Source organism: Perna viridis, chromosome 4, assembly GCF_037379345.1.
Source record: "Perna viridis isolate PV_CMFRI_1.1 ecotype Kerala chromosome 4, ASM3737934v1, whole genome shotgun sequence".
Classification (NCBI taxonomy): domain Eukaryota; kingdom Metazoa; phylum Mollusca; class Bivalvia; order Mytilida; family Mytilidae; genus Perna; species Perna viridis.
Window position 1 is genome coordinate 15,683,632 of NC_142448.1, and position 16,997 is coordinate 15,700,628.

Sequence of the window (16,997 nt, forward strand, 5' to 3'; positions counted from 1 at the left end):
TGATTAAAATGCAATCCTTACATTTATATTAGAATTGAGAATATGACGCTACGATAATTTTCCCATAGTCTTCTGAATACCTATGAAAACACTTAGTCTCCAAAGAAAAAAAGAAACTACTGTTGTTTCACTATTATTCATGGGTTATTTATTTTTTGTGTTTTTTTGTGGGTGATGTGGAACCACATAATCAAGAATTTGACCAATATTTATCATAGTGGATGAACTCAGATATAGAGACCTTGAATAACAGAATTTTACATGTCAATGAGGAAGAAGCCATACTGAGTGGTCAACATCATGTCATCCCTTAATATGCTCCCAAAGGGAGCGTTTATGGTTGTATTATCAACTTGATTCTGTATACTTATGGCAAGAAAAAGCATCCATATCCGGTTTGTACCTGCATTTTCAGGAGCTGAAAAAACAGCATAATGGCAGCTATATTTGTGTATACTTGTGTATGTGCGATTGAGTGCCAAACCAGTCTCGGAAAATATTTGCTAGTTTCGATAATTAAATACAAATCGAATCATAGTTTTTCCAAGATAGGGTTGGCCTTATAGTCTGCTCCCGAATGTTTACAAAAATTTTGTCATCAATATTACCCATAATTCTCAGGTCATAAAAATTGTTTTTATTAATGTTTCTTTGGGAGCGTTAAAAGGTTTTACCTTCATCATATTAGTTAAATTTAACTGCAAATCAATTATTAATTAGTACTTATTAGCTTTGGTGCTACCTTAGTTATGTATAATTAGTTTATTGATAGAGCAATGTTTGGTATTCTTGCTTGTTTCCATCTCTCCACTGCTAACATATGTCATAAAATTGGCATTCGGTAAACTCAGGGTTTCACCATCTTCATTCAACTCAGACCTAGCAGTGGCAAATTAATTTTTTCCATTAAAAGTAGTTTGGACTCACTGTAACTTTTTCATGTTACCTCAATGTGTTATCTTTGATATTCTGTCAATAGTTTTACCGTTCAAGATGGAACATATGGAGTCATATCATGCTATACATTTTATTTATTCAATAGTTAAAAAGATAAGCTTAAGATTTATATTTCATTTCTTTAGAATCGTCCATTGAATGTTGAGTATTTGACCATGGATGCTTCAATACTGTTACCTCCAACTGGTACCCCACTTACTGGTATTGCCTTTTCCAAGAGACTGCCATGTGGCGAGGTTGAGAGAGCACGAAGGGTGAGTAACAAATCTTTAACTGGTGAATGTATATTATAATGGTCAATTTAGTAACTATTGCATGCATTCATTATTGTGATTTGTTGTGAAATTCTAATGCTGTATCTTTTTACTCTGCAATGAAAATTGGATATTGGCTATGATTGCCCTTCACAAATGCATTGAGTTGCATTGTTCTATAATCAAAACTGGCCTGATTCAGAAAAAAAGATCAATAAAAGGTGAATTTGGTGTAAATAATGATGTTTATGTAATTAACTGTTGACCATTTACTAGTATACCAGAGATTTAAACAAATGCTCAGTTATCATTCTGTGATACTGACTATCACCAGAGATTTAAACAAATGCTCAGTTATCATTCTGTAGTACTGACTATCACCAGAGATTTAAATGAATGCTCAGTTATCATTCTGTAGTACTGGGTATCAAATAGGAAAATGATACTCGACTTATTGGGTGTCATAATAAATGGACGTTTATCCCTGTCTTTTCATTCATTATAATTTCTTGTGAACACCAAAGAGTCTTAGAAAATAAAGTAGAAAATGATAATTGCTAAATAATGCTGATTTTCAATTATGTGTAATATTCAATTAATAGTTGTAAATATTTGCATTTGTAAATCTAAACCAATAAAAACAAGGCAATTAGTCACATGTTTGTGAACTTTTTAGAAACATTGGACATTTGTACATTTTTTAAAAAGAACTAATTGTCACGTCCAATAAGGACACTCAGTGAATTAGTGAGACACTCCATTGTCTCTAAATTTAATTGTCTTTTAACTTTTTTCATTGAATCGTTGAATCAAACATAGTAAAACATTGTTGGCTTATTGAATCATTTAATCAAATTTAGTAAAACATTGTTGGCTTATTGAATCGTTTAATCAAAATTAGTAAAACATTGTTGGCTTATTCATAAAACCCTTTAACTGAGTGACAACTGAATTACTGCATTAAATCAACAGTTATTTGCATGTTGTAAACTGTCTTGAAGGAAATGACCCTTTATTGAGAATGACCAATAAATCCAAACTGCTCATAACAAGTTTTCAGATCAATAAATTACCCAGTAAACCCTCGATTATTGCTTATTAAAACCAACAAGATCTTGAGTATTAACTCTTGACTGACTTGACATCCTAACCTAGATCCAGTATTTATGAAGGTAAAGAAGTATCAAATACATACTTTAATAAGCTATCCAGAAAAATTCAGGTCAACATCAGATTGGGCTCTAACGATCCAGAAAGATTCAGGTCAACACCAGATTGAGTTCTCCCATCTGTACTAGCTGCTTTTTCTCAAATTAACATGATTCAATTAGGCTGAAAGTTATTATAGGTCCATCTAACGAATCTGTACTACTAAAGAAAAGGACCGATTTCTTTGAGCGGCAACTCCTCTGAAACCATACAATGTTTAATATATTTGTGATATGAGGTATAAATGTAGTGTTGTGTACTCCCTAAATTTGTCTTTGAAACAATCTATTTTCTACTGAAAATGCGAATTTTTGGGAAAATAACCCAATTCAGAGACCGTCATTGGTCTGTGTGGTATAATAGGCATTCGCGCTTGCTCAATCAACGTACTGTCTGGATCATGTGTACATGTGTTACATGAGTGTTGTATGCTCATTATTTTGCTTAAATAAACGATACCTACAATTTTTCTGAGCTGCAAAACTGTCCAGACATCTGCACTCAAAGTCTGTACCCCTCCCCCTATTTATGTGTAAACTGGCATGACTTGTAAACCCCCTACCCATTCTTTTGAGTAAAATATTGAATTATTTAAAATTTAAGAATTTATTATGCACCTTTTAACTGGGTGGAGCAGAACTTTAAGAAAATTTAAAGGTGTTCTACCCAGCCTCCCCTTCCCTTCCACTCCCCTAAATAAAAACAAAATATAACTAAACAAAAAAACAATAAAAAAAAAGTGACAGGATCATCAATCACAAACAAACAGGAAATGGCATTTTACACATTTAGAATGACTTAAAAATGTAGTACCAAATCTGGAAAGCTTATAGTATACATGTATTTGTCTTTCTTTTATTACATTGTATGATATAAAGTTCTGATTGATCAAAATGCACAGTTTGGATAAAGTGTGAATGAAACCAAAACTTTTTATTGTGCATAAAAATTCAGTTGAGTGTCCGTCTGTCTGTCCGTTCGTCTCCCGGTGTTTTCCCATTTGATAAACAAAACTTTGTATAGTTGTTAAGGACAAAAATACATGCAAGTTCGTTTTTGAGCTGGATAAAAAAATATTTTTTGAGTTAGCTAGAGACCACTTTGATAACCTACTTGAAAGCATTATTAGGCATAATTCTTTGATAACCATTGCAGAATAATGGGACAAAATGCTAGAAAGTTCGACATTGAAAAAACGTTAAACCCCTCAAACCAGACCAAGAAGGTCCCCTATAACGTGCACATAAGTAGAATTCTTTACAAAATAAAAATCAAGGTTACTCTCTTCCTGCCCACTAGCCATGGAGTGATAACTGGGGCAAAGCCGCAGAATAACCAGCTCATAGCACCAGGGTTACATATAGAGACTGCTTATCTTGAATTAATCGATCACTGCAAAAATACCTCATTGACGCAACGCATGTCTGGAGCAGTCAGATTGTTTATTGCAAATGTATTTTAATGGAGTTTTTTTTTTTTTTTTTCTTTTGTTGTTTAAAATATTTTGATCCTGACTTTGGAGAAAAGATAATTTGGTAAGGAATAGTTAAAAAATAAGTAATGTGAATAAAAAAAAAAAAATTCACTTACATGCATTAGAAAAGTAAAAAAAGGAAATTCTGAGTCAAAAGAAAACTAAATCCCCCTGAAAGGTAAATGGTCAACTCCTTTTAAAACATTAAGGTAATATGAACAAAACTGTGAACCATTGATGTATGGTAGATGATCGTAGATCCTTTACAACGATTTCTCATTGTGTTTGGATTCGTCAAATTAATACAGTGTCCCCTTTGCTCAATCAACCGCGATTTCACAGGCATCCTCTAGTATACGATAAGTGATGTATGCATAACATATGCAGTCATATATTTTGGCTGGAAACCCTTTTGAAGGCCTAATAGACTATGTTCTCAACAATGAAAGCATTTGTGGAAGTTAGGTTTATTATTAAATAATTACAGCTAAATTAGGTGAAAAAGCACTTTAAAAATTTCTCATTAAAATATTTTCACAGTTTAAATAGTTAAAAATATCTCATATTATTCTACATTCCTACGAAAAAAACATAACTGGAATTATTTTAAGGTTCTATTATAATGCATATTGACTATCAGATATGTTATGAAATACCCTCTATCACACAGACTAAAAATATTATTCTTGTTTAAATATTATAACTGTTAAAATTTTCCAGTGCCCTCATACTGTCAGATCTGTTGCCTGATACTGAAGTTCAAAGTTAATGCATGTTGCTATAAATAGTCATAAGAAGTTTTTTTTATGGCACTAGCTTATTTTCATTTTTTGGATTTTGTTATAGTGTTTCAAAGTAATATTTGTAGGCAGTCTACAGTGACTAGATCATATAATGTATGAGGTTCTTTCATAAACTCCTTCTTGGGTTTTATACATACATTTTAGGTTGTATATGGTAATATTTCTACTTCAATGACACAGAACAATAAAAGAAGAGAAATAAAAAAAAAAAAAGAAAAATATTTCAACCCCTGACTGATATCAGATAAATCAGTAGGAACTCAATTTCACTGATAAACAGACAACTCTTTAGACATGAACTAGATAAGGTAGTTAATGGTCAATTAATATTATAATATTATAACAAAAATTCTGTAAAATATCAGGAACTTGAAGACTTCCATGAATTATTTAATAATGTTATTTTGATGAAGGAAATAGCTATTCCTGTAAATTAAGGTATGACTTACCGGTAAATATATCTGTTTAATTAGGTAGAGTTATTTCTCTTTGATAAGAAAAGTATGAGTTTAAAAAATTCAGGATTGGCTTTATCTATTTTCATTCATATTTATAAAAGGAACTTGGTTTTTCAAATCATATTTATTTATAATAAATCAGGCCATGTGTTAAATCCCAAAAAAAAGATGAAGAAGGACCATTTAAAGAGGTCTATTTGATCCTAAGTATGACAGTGTTATAAATATGTTCAAATGTAGGTCTGATTACGCAATGATTTAATGCCTGTCTTTGTTAATGTTGGCCATGTTTTTTTGGTCATGGCTTGTCTCATGCATTTACATATCAGATCTTGATCTTTTTAACAGTTGTATTATGAAATGGTGCTGTCATCATTGACAGTTGAACTTGTGCTAAAACATTTGTATTACTTGATGAATCTGTTAAAAAATTTTAACATTGTTAAATTAACAAGAGTTTTTATACTAGAAAAAGAAGGATTAGATTGATTTTGGGTGGTATGGCCCCAACTGTTCAGGGAGACAAAAACATGGATTTTTCTTGTGTCTTGACAATAACTTCAGTAACACTGAAGGTTGAATTTAATTTTGGAAGTTATCATCATAACTGTTAAAGAAACGAACACTTCATTGGTAGCCAGACCAGTTTATAGGAATGATCAGGCCTGATTTGGTAGCCAGACCAGATTATAGGAATGATCAGGCCTGTTTTGGTAGCCAGACCAGATTATAGGAATGATCAGACCTGATTTGGCCCTTCATTTATAATTTATCATGACTGTTTTACTGTTATTCATTATAAAACATTTCTTTTAACTCTTATGTAAATAAAATGATTGTTTTTTTTTTATTGTGACTGAAATATGACAAACATTTATAATATGTTATTGGTTAAACCATGCTTATAACAAAGTTAGAATAGCAGTACAGGATGTGTTACATATTTCAATATGATGTGGTTTCATATCCTTTTCGCCAAACAAGGTCACAAATTTCATTATCTGTAATTGATGAATATCATTCATTTGTTTAGTTGGATGGGTTTATTTGATAGATTATTTATAACTTTTGACATGCAAGTCCATACAAGTTTCCAGGTATTGTCTTAAGGATACCTGTTGTCCTTTTATGAAAATTATATAATTGAACAAAAAATCCTGGTCCTTTCTCAAGGTAACATAGCAAGAAACCTATTCAATATTAAAAGTTATCAAGTCGAGATGAAATATCTATCTATCATGGTTAATTTTTATGATGTCATTGTTGTAATTCTAAGTATTATGATAAACCACCTGTTGACAATTGATGAACTTGCAGTTTTAACATCAAAGTAGAGGAAGGCATGTCTTGCTGTAAGGAGAAACTCCCAGTTTGTTTTCCTCTTAGTGTAATTCATTAAGGAGAAATACCTCAAATAAATTTTGTGTTCATGGTATATACAGTAAATTAGTCTTATGGAAAAAGAAATGTAATGTTTTACTGGTTTGTGGTCTGAGGCCACCTTGGGATCATCAGCTGTTATAATGACATAATAGTTCTAAACAAGTTCACTTGTTCTTGGAACAAATATGCTTTGGAGACCTGTTACAGCTTGCTATATGGTATTGGATTTTGCCCATCATTGAAGACCGTGTTGTAACCTGTAGAAGTTTAATTGTTCATTGCTCAGATTTTGGTGAATGACTGTCTCATAAACTATCATACAACATCTCCTATTCTTATACTAGATTCCTGGTAAATGTATTTTGATAAATGTGTTTGTAAGATAATGTTCATTTCTTTAAATAAGGTTTAAAATTCTTTTTTTTTCTGTAGAAAACATTGCGATGTCAACAGTGTAATTTCATATGGTTTAATGTATTTTTTGTTACACTTAACAAATAAAATCTACAATTTACTTTTCTGTGTGATATCTCATTCAAGTACTCAGCATTGTTCATGCGATCAATGATAATAAGAGGAGGTGTTTAAATGCCATACAAATGAAGAGTACATTTAACCTGTTTTGCTTTAATCTTTATGTAATGGAAGAAATTGACCAGTTTTACTTGAATTAAGACTGACATGCATAAAAAAACTATACTTTTGGGCTAATACCTTAACAGATTTAGTAAGTTTTGATGAGAAAAATGTGACAAATTCCCCTAAACATTTTGGACCTGTGCAAGTCTGGGTGTCAAAAGAATAGGCCTGCAACAGCACTAATCTTGTTGTGAAAGGAAACTAAATAGTGCTCAGAACCTTACACGGGGGCTAGGGCACTCTGCCCACAGAGCAACTGGGTTGTGTGCCCCAGGTGGTGGAATGGGGTACCCCTGGTGTGTTACATGCTGGGGTTGTCAGGCTATCATATGATAACCAACTTATATTGTATGAAATATCTCCCTTTGAAATCAAGATTTTTCGAAATTAGTTTTTGTAAGTACACTGACACCTACATTTGCATTAAATTTTTGTCAGTGGTAACTGCCATTCATCTCTCTTGACAAGTATAAAAATCAGCATTAACCAGCCAATATTGTGAGACTATCATCTTGGACAATTTCTGAAGTAATTTCAGGCTTACATTATTCACAATATATTTGGATAAATTTTTACAGAAATTAACAGTTATAATATTTAAGACAAGTTTGAAAATTCTAATAACCTAGCATATGTTGTGCAGTCTTATTTCACTTGGAAATATTACAATTGATAACTTGAAAATTTAACCCTGTCCCCCTTTCTATGAATTATAAGGTTAGAAACAGTAGCTAATAACCTATTCTCCTCAAATGTTCTGTTTTATCAAAGACTGAGCAAACGTGGTTAGCTTGCGAAATGTAAAATATAAAAGTAGAAAGTTTGAAGCTTGGAATACTGTCAAATATTGAAATTATATGAATTGGGAATGGCTTGTCTCCACAGCATAAAGTATAAGGTTTGTTCTTGGATGTAATGCCCTGAAAATCATCAGTTATAATATAATATTATGTGGTAGGTCCTTAATTTTAAGAAATTGTCATTTCATAATATTTATTTAGACTTCATGGCAGATATCATATCATCCTTCTTTTGTAAAACTGTCATATTATAAATGTCCTATTTACCTTAAATACATCAATCATTATGGTTCTTGATAAAACTAAGTAAATCAACCACTTGTTCTAATTTAAACATTAAAGAATAATGGATAACAGTAATTTGTTTGTCCTTTAATAGTTGAATGATTGGCACTACCATATTTTTTACCTTTATTTTTTTCTCCCTAGTTGTGACTGTATTTACTATTATAGTGATCAGTATACTGAGAAATAATCTCTTACTGAAAAAGATTTTAGTGACATGAATTTATTTGTAGACCTAGTTTTGAAGAAAAAAATCTTTTTAGATAAGGCTTTGTTTGTCTTTTTTAATGGGTCAAGAAAATTTAATTTGATTAAAACCAGTTCAGGTACAGTTATACCTGTATTACCTGAATATCAGTGACAAGTTAAGTGACAAAATACAAATGGTATGATTTTAAACTTTAAAGATTTATATTGTCAAATCTTAATTACATCCCTGCTCCAAAGGAGATGGAATGTACTGTTTTATCCTTGTCCATGTTTTTTTCTGTAATTTATTTTTTCTGTCACTAATCTCAGCAGTGATACTATTGTGCTGCTCTTATTTTACTTTTTCCATCTGAATAACGTTTTTTTAGGTTTCCTTAATGATTTCCAGGGAGGGCAGGAGGTATCAACAATTTGTAGTTAATCTTCGCTGTTCTCCCATCATACTATCATTGTATAAGTGCCTATTAACAAGTCATTTTCCAAACTTGTTCTCTGAACACTAACATAGAGAGATGTAGATTGGTAGCAGTTTCATCAATGTTTTACATCTGCTCCATTTATGTTATGACACAAGTAAAGGTTACAATGTAAGAGGTTGGAATTCCATACTCCAAAGTTAGGATGGCACCAAGTTGGACAACCACTTGCTGGAAAAGGCCTTAAACATAATCATTTGTATTTCATTATAATCACACTTTCTGAACTTTGTTTCTCAGTGCCTCCATGTATTAATTTTTTTTCCTTCTTTTTTGTGTGTGTACATATTGACCTTGATAGAAAACCCAATAATTTTTCACTTACTTTGCTCCACTGATTTTTGATGGATTGACTTAATTTCATAAATTTATTAAAAAGATGTATTTTTTGCCATATGCTATTAAATATTGGGCTGATTTATTGGTATTTGAGTGTATCTTGATAATTTGTGTATAAATTCTGTTGATTTTTGTCAAAATTAAAAACCTTGGACTTTGAATATTTCTTACATTTAACATTTTCCTAGTCTTTTTTTTTTTTTAGTCCCCTACCGGCTTTAGCTGAAGGAGACTTTAGATTGCACTCCATCCGTCTGTTCGTCGGTCCGAAAAAAAATTGAAGTTTTCCACACTTTTTTATTTAAACGATTGCAGATATTGAGCTTATTTTTGGTACATGAGTCTACCTTGATGGTTTCATTTTGATAAATTTACCGAAATTAAAATTTTTCACTTTTTTTTTAAATGCTTGCAAATACTGAGCTGGTGTTTGGTATGTGAGTCTATCCTGATGAGTTACAGATCAAGTTTAGGTTTTTTTCTGCTTTGCTGATTTTTTCCAAGTTATGGCCCTTGAATATACCAATATTTAAGTTTTTCACACTTTTTTACTAAATGCTTGCAGATATTGAGCTAATTTTTGGTATGTGAGTCAACCTTGATGAGTGACGGATCAAGTTTACACTTTGTTCTGCTTTTCTGATTTTTTTCTAAGTTTCAAAATCAAGGTCATTTCCTCAGTTTGTCATTTATACTTGATGATCCAAGGTAGTATTTGGGTCAGTGATAGAAACAGCTTTTAGGGGACTATGTATTGTTTTGCAATACTCTCAGGATGCTTGTTTTTTATGTACTGTCACATTAAGTCACCTTTAAAATTTTCTACTTTGTATAAGTTTCATTAATACAAGTCTTACATGAAAGTATGACACAAAGCAAGATAATCATATTTACAGAATAAAAAAAATCTCTTCATTTTAAAAAATTACCTTTAGACAAGAAATTGTATTTTCACATTGCCTTAAATAGCTTTAGATTCTTTGATGGGACAGATTTTTCTGGGTAACAATTTAAAGTATAAAAAGAAAAAAACTTTAAAAGCTGTCTACTAAAAGTGCCTTCAATATGTAAGGCTATGTCATTGTTGCTATGGTCTTTTTCCTGTACTTACTCATTGGGTAAGTATTTCAATTTCAAATCATTATGTGTATATAAACATAATGTACTATATTTTTTCTTTATAAGATTATTATGAGTGGTTAGTTTTTAGAAATTTTATAGGAATTTCCCAAAAAAATTCCCACAAAGTAAATTTTCATGATATTGCCACTTGAGTATTACTTTTACTTGATTTCTATACATTTTCTAATATTGATTTAAAATTATAGTTTCAAGTCTTCACTTTTTCTTTTTTTTTTGTAATAGATGTGCACACTTGAACACCAGAAAAAATAGAGTTGTTTAAATGTCAAGTGCATACCTTTTTTTCTTTAGATCTGTTGTCTTATTAGCAGGTAAATTACACAATAGAAGGTCATAGTGCAAAACACTTTTATTTCATGTTGTTCAGTTATTTTTAAAAACCATTGATACAATGCACCCGACTTGAAATGATTTGTAAGTTAGGTTTAAACTAATTCCCATGTAGATATTTATACATAGATAAATATTGATCTATTTCACTTCCTGGTTCCTTATCCTATATTCTGAGAATTTATTTCAAATTAGGGAAATAAACAAGTAAATAAAGTCATTTAAAAGTCAAGGGTAGATTTTGGTCTTATATATTTTTTCTGTGAAAAATATCAACTCATGTATATTACTAATAGAATAAGGTGCAGGAAGTTATTTTTTATTGAGCTTTTTAAGTGTGAATTATTTGTACTACTTAAAATCCCCTCTTTACTTCCTATAAAAATAAGGGAATCAAGAATAATACACCACAGGTGTAATTTTACATCTACTAATATGAAGTCTTTAAAACAGGGTATTATTTGAATTTGGAATTATTTTGGATTTAAGTAGAAAAAATATTTATAAAACTTACCCTACTAAGGGGGTTAGTCATGCCGTCACAACTAAGGGAGATAAGTAAGTTTTCCTGGATTTTTGCTATTCAACTAATCTTACCCCTTAACCATGCCGGCATGACAATCCCCCTCAGTTAGGTTAAATTTTACAAATTGTTTTTTTTTTTTTTTTTGGTCATTTTTCTAAATTCCAAAATAATTTCAAATTCAAATAATACTTTGTTTTAGAGAATACGTGTATGTACAAGTCTGAGGGAATTCAATACTACTACAGGAACATAAGTGGCAATAAAAACTGACTTAATGTTGTAAAGTTGATTTGTAAAAAAATGCTGAATGTGGGCTTTTATCTCCAGAACTATCTATTACAGCCAAACTAAGTTAATACCAACACAAAAACATAACATATCCTATGATTTTAGTTTCAGTTTTGCCCTTTTTCTGAAAACCAATTTCTGTAAAAGGATTATCAGGATGACTATATATGTTTGCCTAGGGTGACATACTTTTCTTAACCAAACTGTATGATATTCTTAAAGAAATGAATTTTGTTTGTTAGTAAATATTTTCTGTTCCTTTAATTTTAAATATATTACCTTCACAGATAGTGCTAAAAATATCATGTTATCATACTCTGTATAGGGAGAGAATTCTGTGTTTTATAACCAGATCAAAACCAACTGTGAAACTCAAACTGATGAATTGTTATTTTGTCAGCACAAACACCAAATCTGAAATCATGTTTCATTACATCAACAAAATACCTATAGCATAGTTGTATGACAAAAAATACTTGACCATCTCTTTGTTTTTTCTCACACTTTTTGCAAGGATTTTTATGTGCCTGTCTTTCTAGATTAGACATATAATGGGATACCATTTTCTGTATGTCTGTCTCCAAATTTCGCATCATTATTCAAAAATGCTTCTGATTTACCTTTTTAAATTATAGGTCCGTACTCTTGAAAAGAGGGAAGTTTTAGACAATGACTCAAAAATGCTCCCAGCTATTTCCATATAGCTTCAAGAAATTCTATTCATTATTGGTATTAGTATAAGCATTTTGTTCTGCTTTCGATTTTTTCAAATTTCAAATTTTCGCAATTTTTAGTTGGAACTTATATAATAAAATTACTATTGTATACCCTGGAGCATTGGTTGTGCTTCATTGTATCTGTTCTTTATTTGGATTGATGTTTTGATATGGGAAAAGTTAATATTCTTTATCTGTATTAAGACAAACTTAAGGGGACAGACTCCTCATGCATTATTGGCTCCGCTCGTAATGTTCTAGTTCAATATCCAAGTTTTGTTTTCCAAATCAGTGAAATTGAAAAACACTATAGGTAGTGATATATTGATAGTACATGTAGTAAATAATGTCTTACATGTACTTATACAAATGTTGTATTGTGATGTATGGGAATTCTCTGGTTTCTACTAAAATATGATTTGTACTTTAAATTAACAAGAATGGAGTTATTAGCCAATAGCACAATACAAACATTTCTAGAAATACAGTTCTAATTTCAGTTTAGGTTTAGAAACATTAGTTTTTTTTATATATATATAGCCAAACTAAGGACACATTTTCTTTGTGTAATACTTATTCTTTACAGATAATGAGATGATAGTTGTGGTTTAAGATGATAATATTTCTTTATAATGTGTTTGAAAAGTTTAATGAAGGGTTGATACTGTGATTACAATCTGGTATATATACAGGATTTTTTTTTCTCTTTAATACTTTTTCTTAGTTGTTTAACCATATCTCTATAAATCCTTTCTTCAATAGTATGGTAGGATAATGATCTGTAATAGTCATTTTACATGTTGAAGGTTTGATCACTAATAGAAATTCACAATTATAAACATCAAAGATTGGGCACTGTCCTTTTGTACGAACATTTGTGTAATTGGATCATAATTTTTTTCCGGTAGTTGAATTGCACCAAAAAGGACTACCAATTGCTCCAGCTTACCTGTTAAATATCTATGTTTATTTTATGGGCACAATTCAACTACAATATTTGAAAAATAAACTGGCGCAAATGAGTTGTGGCATAAAAGAATTTCAAAAGGAAATCTCCCTACAGATTAACCATAGTTTCTATCAAATTTGACACCTGCTTAATTTACCTGCTGTAGGTCTGTAAATTTATTTATACCATATACCTACATATTAAGAGAATAAATTTAGTAAGTGCACAGTACCCAATGCCTACTTAAAGTTAAATCGGTCCCGCTATAAACTTTGACAGAAATGGTCACTACAAAAATTGGACCTTATACTGGTTCAGCCATAGACTTAACATGTAATGTTTATACCCAGATAAAGGTGTGTAGTACCTGTGCTTAGTTCTCATGGTTATAAGAAATTTTGTTTATTTATACACATCTCAAGATGTTTATAAAAAGTTTTGTTAATTCATCAACAGCATGTAATAAAAAAAAATTTCAAAATTGAATCATTTTCTTCGTCTGATTGTAATAGAACAAATTCAGTAGAAAAGAAGGAGAAATATGGTTTTGTCTTTAATCAGGTTTTGAATTGCACCATCATGCAATCAGGTGAAAGTACTTAAAGTAGTAAAAAATTGTAGAGTCAGATAATGTTTTTTCTTGTAGGCCATCCGAGTGTTTTTCTTGGTGAGAGATTTGTCTTTATCCTTATTACTAGAGACAGAAACACAGTTACCACTGACGAAGGAAGATTCCTGCATCAGAGTATCGGATATTCTAGATCTAAGTAAGTCTTCATGGTTAGATTGTGTCCTTGACATTCACTAGGTGATCATTGTGTCCTTGACATTCATTAGGTGGTCATTGTGTCCTTGACATTCACTAGGTGATCATTGCATCCTTGACATTCATTAGGTGATTATTGTGTCCTTGACATTCATTAGGTGATTAAGTTAAATTGATCCTTAATGGTGCATTTTCTTTTTCCCTCCTCACCAAAATCATGAAGATGTATATAGTTACATTGTCCATAAACACCATTGTTAATTTTAGTTTTATACCATGCAGGTAAACTGTATTTACACTTGTCCATCATTCTGTTGTTCTGGGATAAATTGTTTATCCAGGCTGCAGATATTGACTATTATGCCTTTCCAGACCTTTTTTCTAAACATTTATTTATAATTAGTCTAACAACAATCTTAATTCTGCTACAGTTGACCTTTTGTATGTTTTGATTAAACTTACCATTAATGTTTGATATGTTACAGTACTTCATGTAATTACATGCATCCGTGTATGTCGATTGTTCATCCATTTCCAGTTAAAACGAATTAACCAGAATCACTTCAAGAACTATATTTTACTTGAGGTAGTATTTTACTGTGTTATATAAATTTGCATTGTCATTGGATGTTTCACAAATTTCCAAGGGATTTAAGATTAGTTTTACTAAGATAGAAATTTAAAAGGAAGGAATGAAATATTCAATCAACAGTTGCATGAAGGCTAAAAACCACTAATTCCACTTTCCATAGGCTTCTATGCTAATTTCACAATATTCAATGGCTTCTCTGGACTTTACCTTAACTTTAACCTGCAGAGGACTATATATCAGCATGATTCTACATATGTCAGCTCACAATCCTCAGAATGGCATGTGGGGTTAGCAGACTTGCAGTGCAGTACCGATCACCGGAAGTGAAGGGTCTATAAATAGCATGGGAAATCCCAGTGTTTTCACAAGATAGGGGTATATTTAAAAATCATTATGGAGATTAGGCTTCACATCACAAGAAGCAAAATGCACCTATAAAATGTACAGAAATGTTTTTCCTTTCAGAAACTGTTTAAATTTTTTAAATAAGATGAGAACTTTTTTCACAGCACTATGAGGAACAGGGGTAATTTTTGCGTAGGACTATTTTTGCGTACGTTCCGAATGCTCATTGGTTGAATTGGTGGTCTGTAACCTAAAATGATGAAATAATAAATTATGTACAAGTCATTTGCATAAACTCATAATAGTTATTATCAAGGGCTGAATAGTCCCAGACCCTCAATTTCTGACCAAGGACCTTTGAAATTTCATTTACCTGGGTATTGAACCTTCAACCTTTTACATGATACTCTGTTCTGAGGATTTCTAGTTTTCTTGTAATTGACTATTGATTTGAAACAAAAAGTAAAATTGAGCCCTGTTCATATTGAAGAGAAACCTGCTTGAAAATGAACAGTTATGATATCTAATAATAGATTAACTACAAAAAATATTCTTGTTTACAAAGAAGCTTTGTTGAATGCATTAGATTAGAGTATGGTGATTGGGAAAGGCAGGGTCCATGGGCTATGGGCCCATTGAAGCTGAAAATGGCCCATTAGTTACAGATTTTATTTAGAATGTAAAAAAAAATTCCCTTTAAAATTTTGAAGATCTTTTTTTAATACTGAAAATAATGTTTCACCACCAGTAATTATAGTTTCAGTTGCATCTACTGTGTAAACTCATTAACAGATCATAGTGTTCAGTAGAAACTATTTATGATATATAACGTATTGTAGGTTATGCCTTTTCCAAGAATAATAAATCAATTTGTACATTCAAATTTTCTGAGAACAGTATCAATATTGACCTTCTTCTCTGTTTGTTATTAGATTTCTTGATTTAACAAAAAAAACAAGTTCCCTATTTGATCAAAGTATTATATTTTTGGAAGCATTCCTTGATTTATAAATTGTATCTTGTTTAATCAAGCTCACATTTTTGCATAACCATGATTTAGGAAAACGGACTCCTTAACAAATACAAGAGAGTGATTGCAGAGATAATAATGAAATTATGATAGTATTACAAGTAGCATTTAAAGGTCAAACATAATAGTACAAATAAATTGAGAAGATAAGGTGTATTCATTATTATTAACCAACTACCCAACATACGTTAAAATATGTCAAAAACTGACCAATTGATATGAATTCAAACCAGGCATCTCGACAGGGCCAATATGAAAAAAGAAGGCCAATACAGCATCATAACTTCCGGTTGTTTGACACCGCCATTTTGAGTTAGAATTGGATTTCATGAACTTTGATCACCAGGACTGAAAGCTTCAGAAACACAAGAAAAATCTTCCATTTTATACAAAAAGGATATTTAAGATTGAATAATGCGAATAAACCTACATGTTCTTGGTAAAACACAAAAAATCATTTAGTTGAGTTGGTTGATAAAATTGTCAATAAATATGTAATTTCATATTGGCCCTGTTATAGGTTTCAGTCAATCATATTGCCCTCGACAGCTGTATTGGCCCTCAGCAATGCTTTGGGACCAATACGACCACCTCAACCAATAGGACAGACCTCAAACCTATATCAGGGCCAATATGAAATTACATATTTATTAACATATAGTATATTAGGATGGGGCACATTTGTATGATAGGGTGGGCACATCAGTATGTTAGGGTGGGCACATCAGAATGAAAGAGTGGGCGCATCAGAATGAAAGTGGGCACGTCAGAATGATATGGTGGACATATCAATATGATAGGATTGGTATAACGGTATGGTAGGATAGGCACATCAGTATGATAGAGTGGGCATATTAGTATGATAGGATGGATATAACGGTATGATAGGATAGGCACATTAGTATGATAGAGTGGGTATATCAGTATGGTAGGGTGGGTATAATGGTATGATAGGATAGGCACATCAGTATGGTAGAGTTGGTATATCAGTGTGATAGGATGGGTATAACGGTATGATAGGATAG

General features: G+C 31.3%; 1 protein-coding gene and 1 long non-coding RNA gene across 6 annotated transcripts in view; one reads left to right on the top strand and one right to left on the bottom strand.

The window, feature by feature from the left end:
* Positions 1 to 16,997, top strand: part of LOC148619046 (protein CLEC16A-like) — a 59,790-nt gene that overhangs the window by 26,343 nt on the left and 16,450 nt on the right. For all 4 annotated transcript variants that reach the window (XM_088578572.1, XM_088578573.1, XM_088578574.1 and 1 more), the window contains 2 exons: positions 1,083 to 1,211; positions 13,886 to 14,006. In XM_088578572.1, the coding sequence (XP_088434698.1) occupies positions 1,083 to 1,211; positions 13,886 to 14,006 (250 nt within the window). The remainder of the gene's footprint in view (positions 1 to 1,082; positions 1,212 to 13,885; positions 14,007 to 16,997) is intronic.
* LOC148619047 (uncharacterized) lies at positions 1,012 to 11,312 on the bottom strand. 2 transcript variants are annotated; one of them, XR_015921516.1, is made up of 3 exons: positions 11,275 to 11,312; positions 2,407 to 2,620; positions 1,012 to 1,325 (listed from the first exon to the last, which is right to left on the bottom strand). It is a non-coding gene; the product is annotated as an uncharacterized LOC148619047 (long non-coding RNA). The 2 variants fall into 2 exon arrangements; XR_015921517.1 differs by lacking the exon at positions 11,275 to 11,312 and adding an exon at positions 5,147 to 5,923.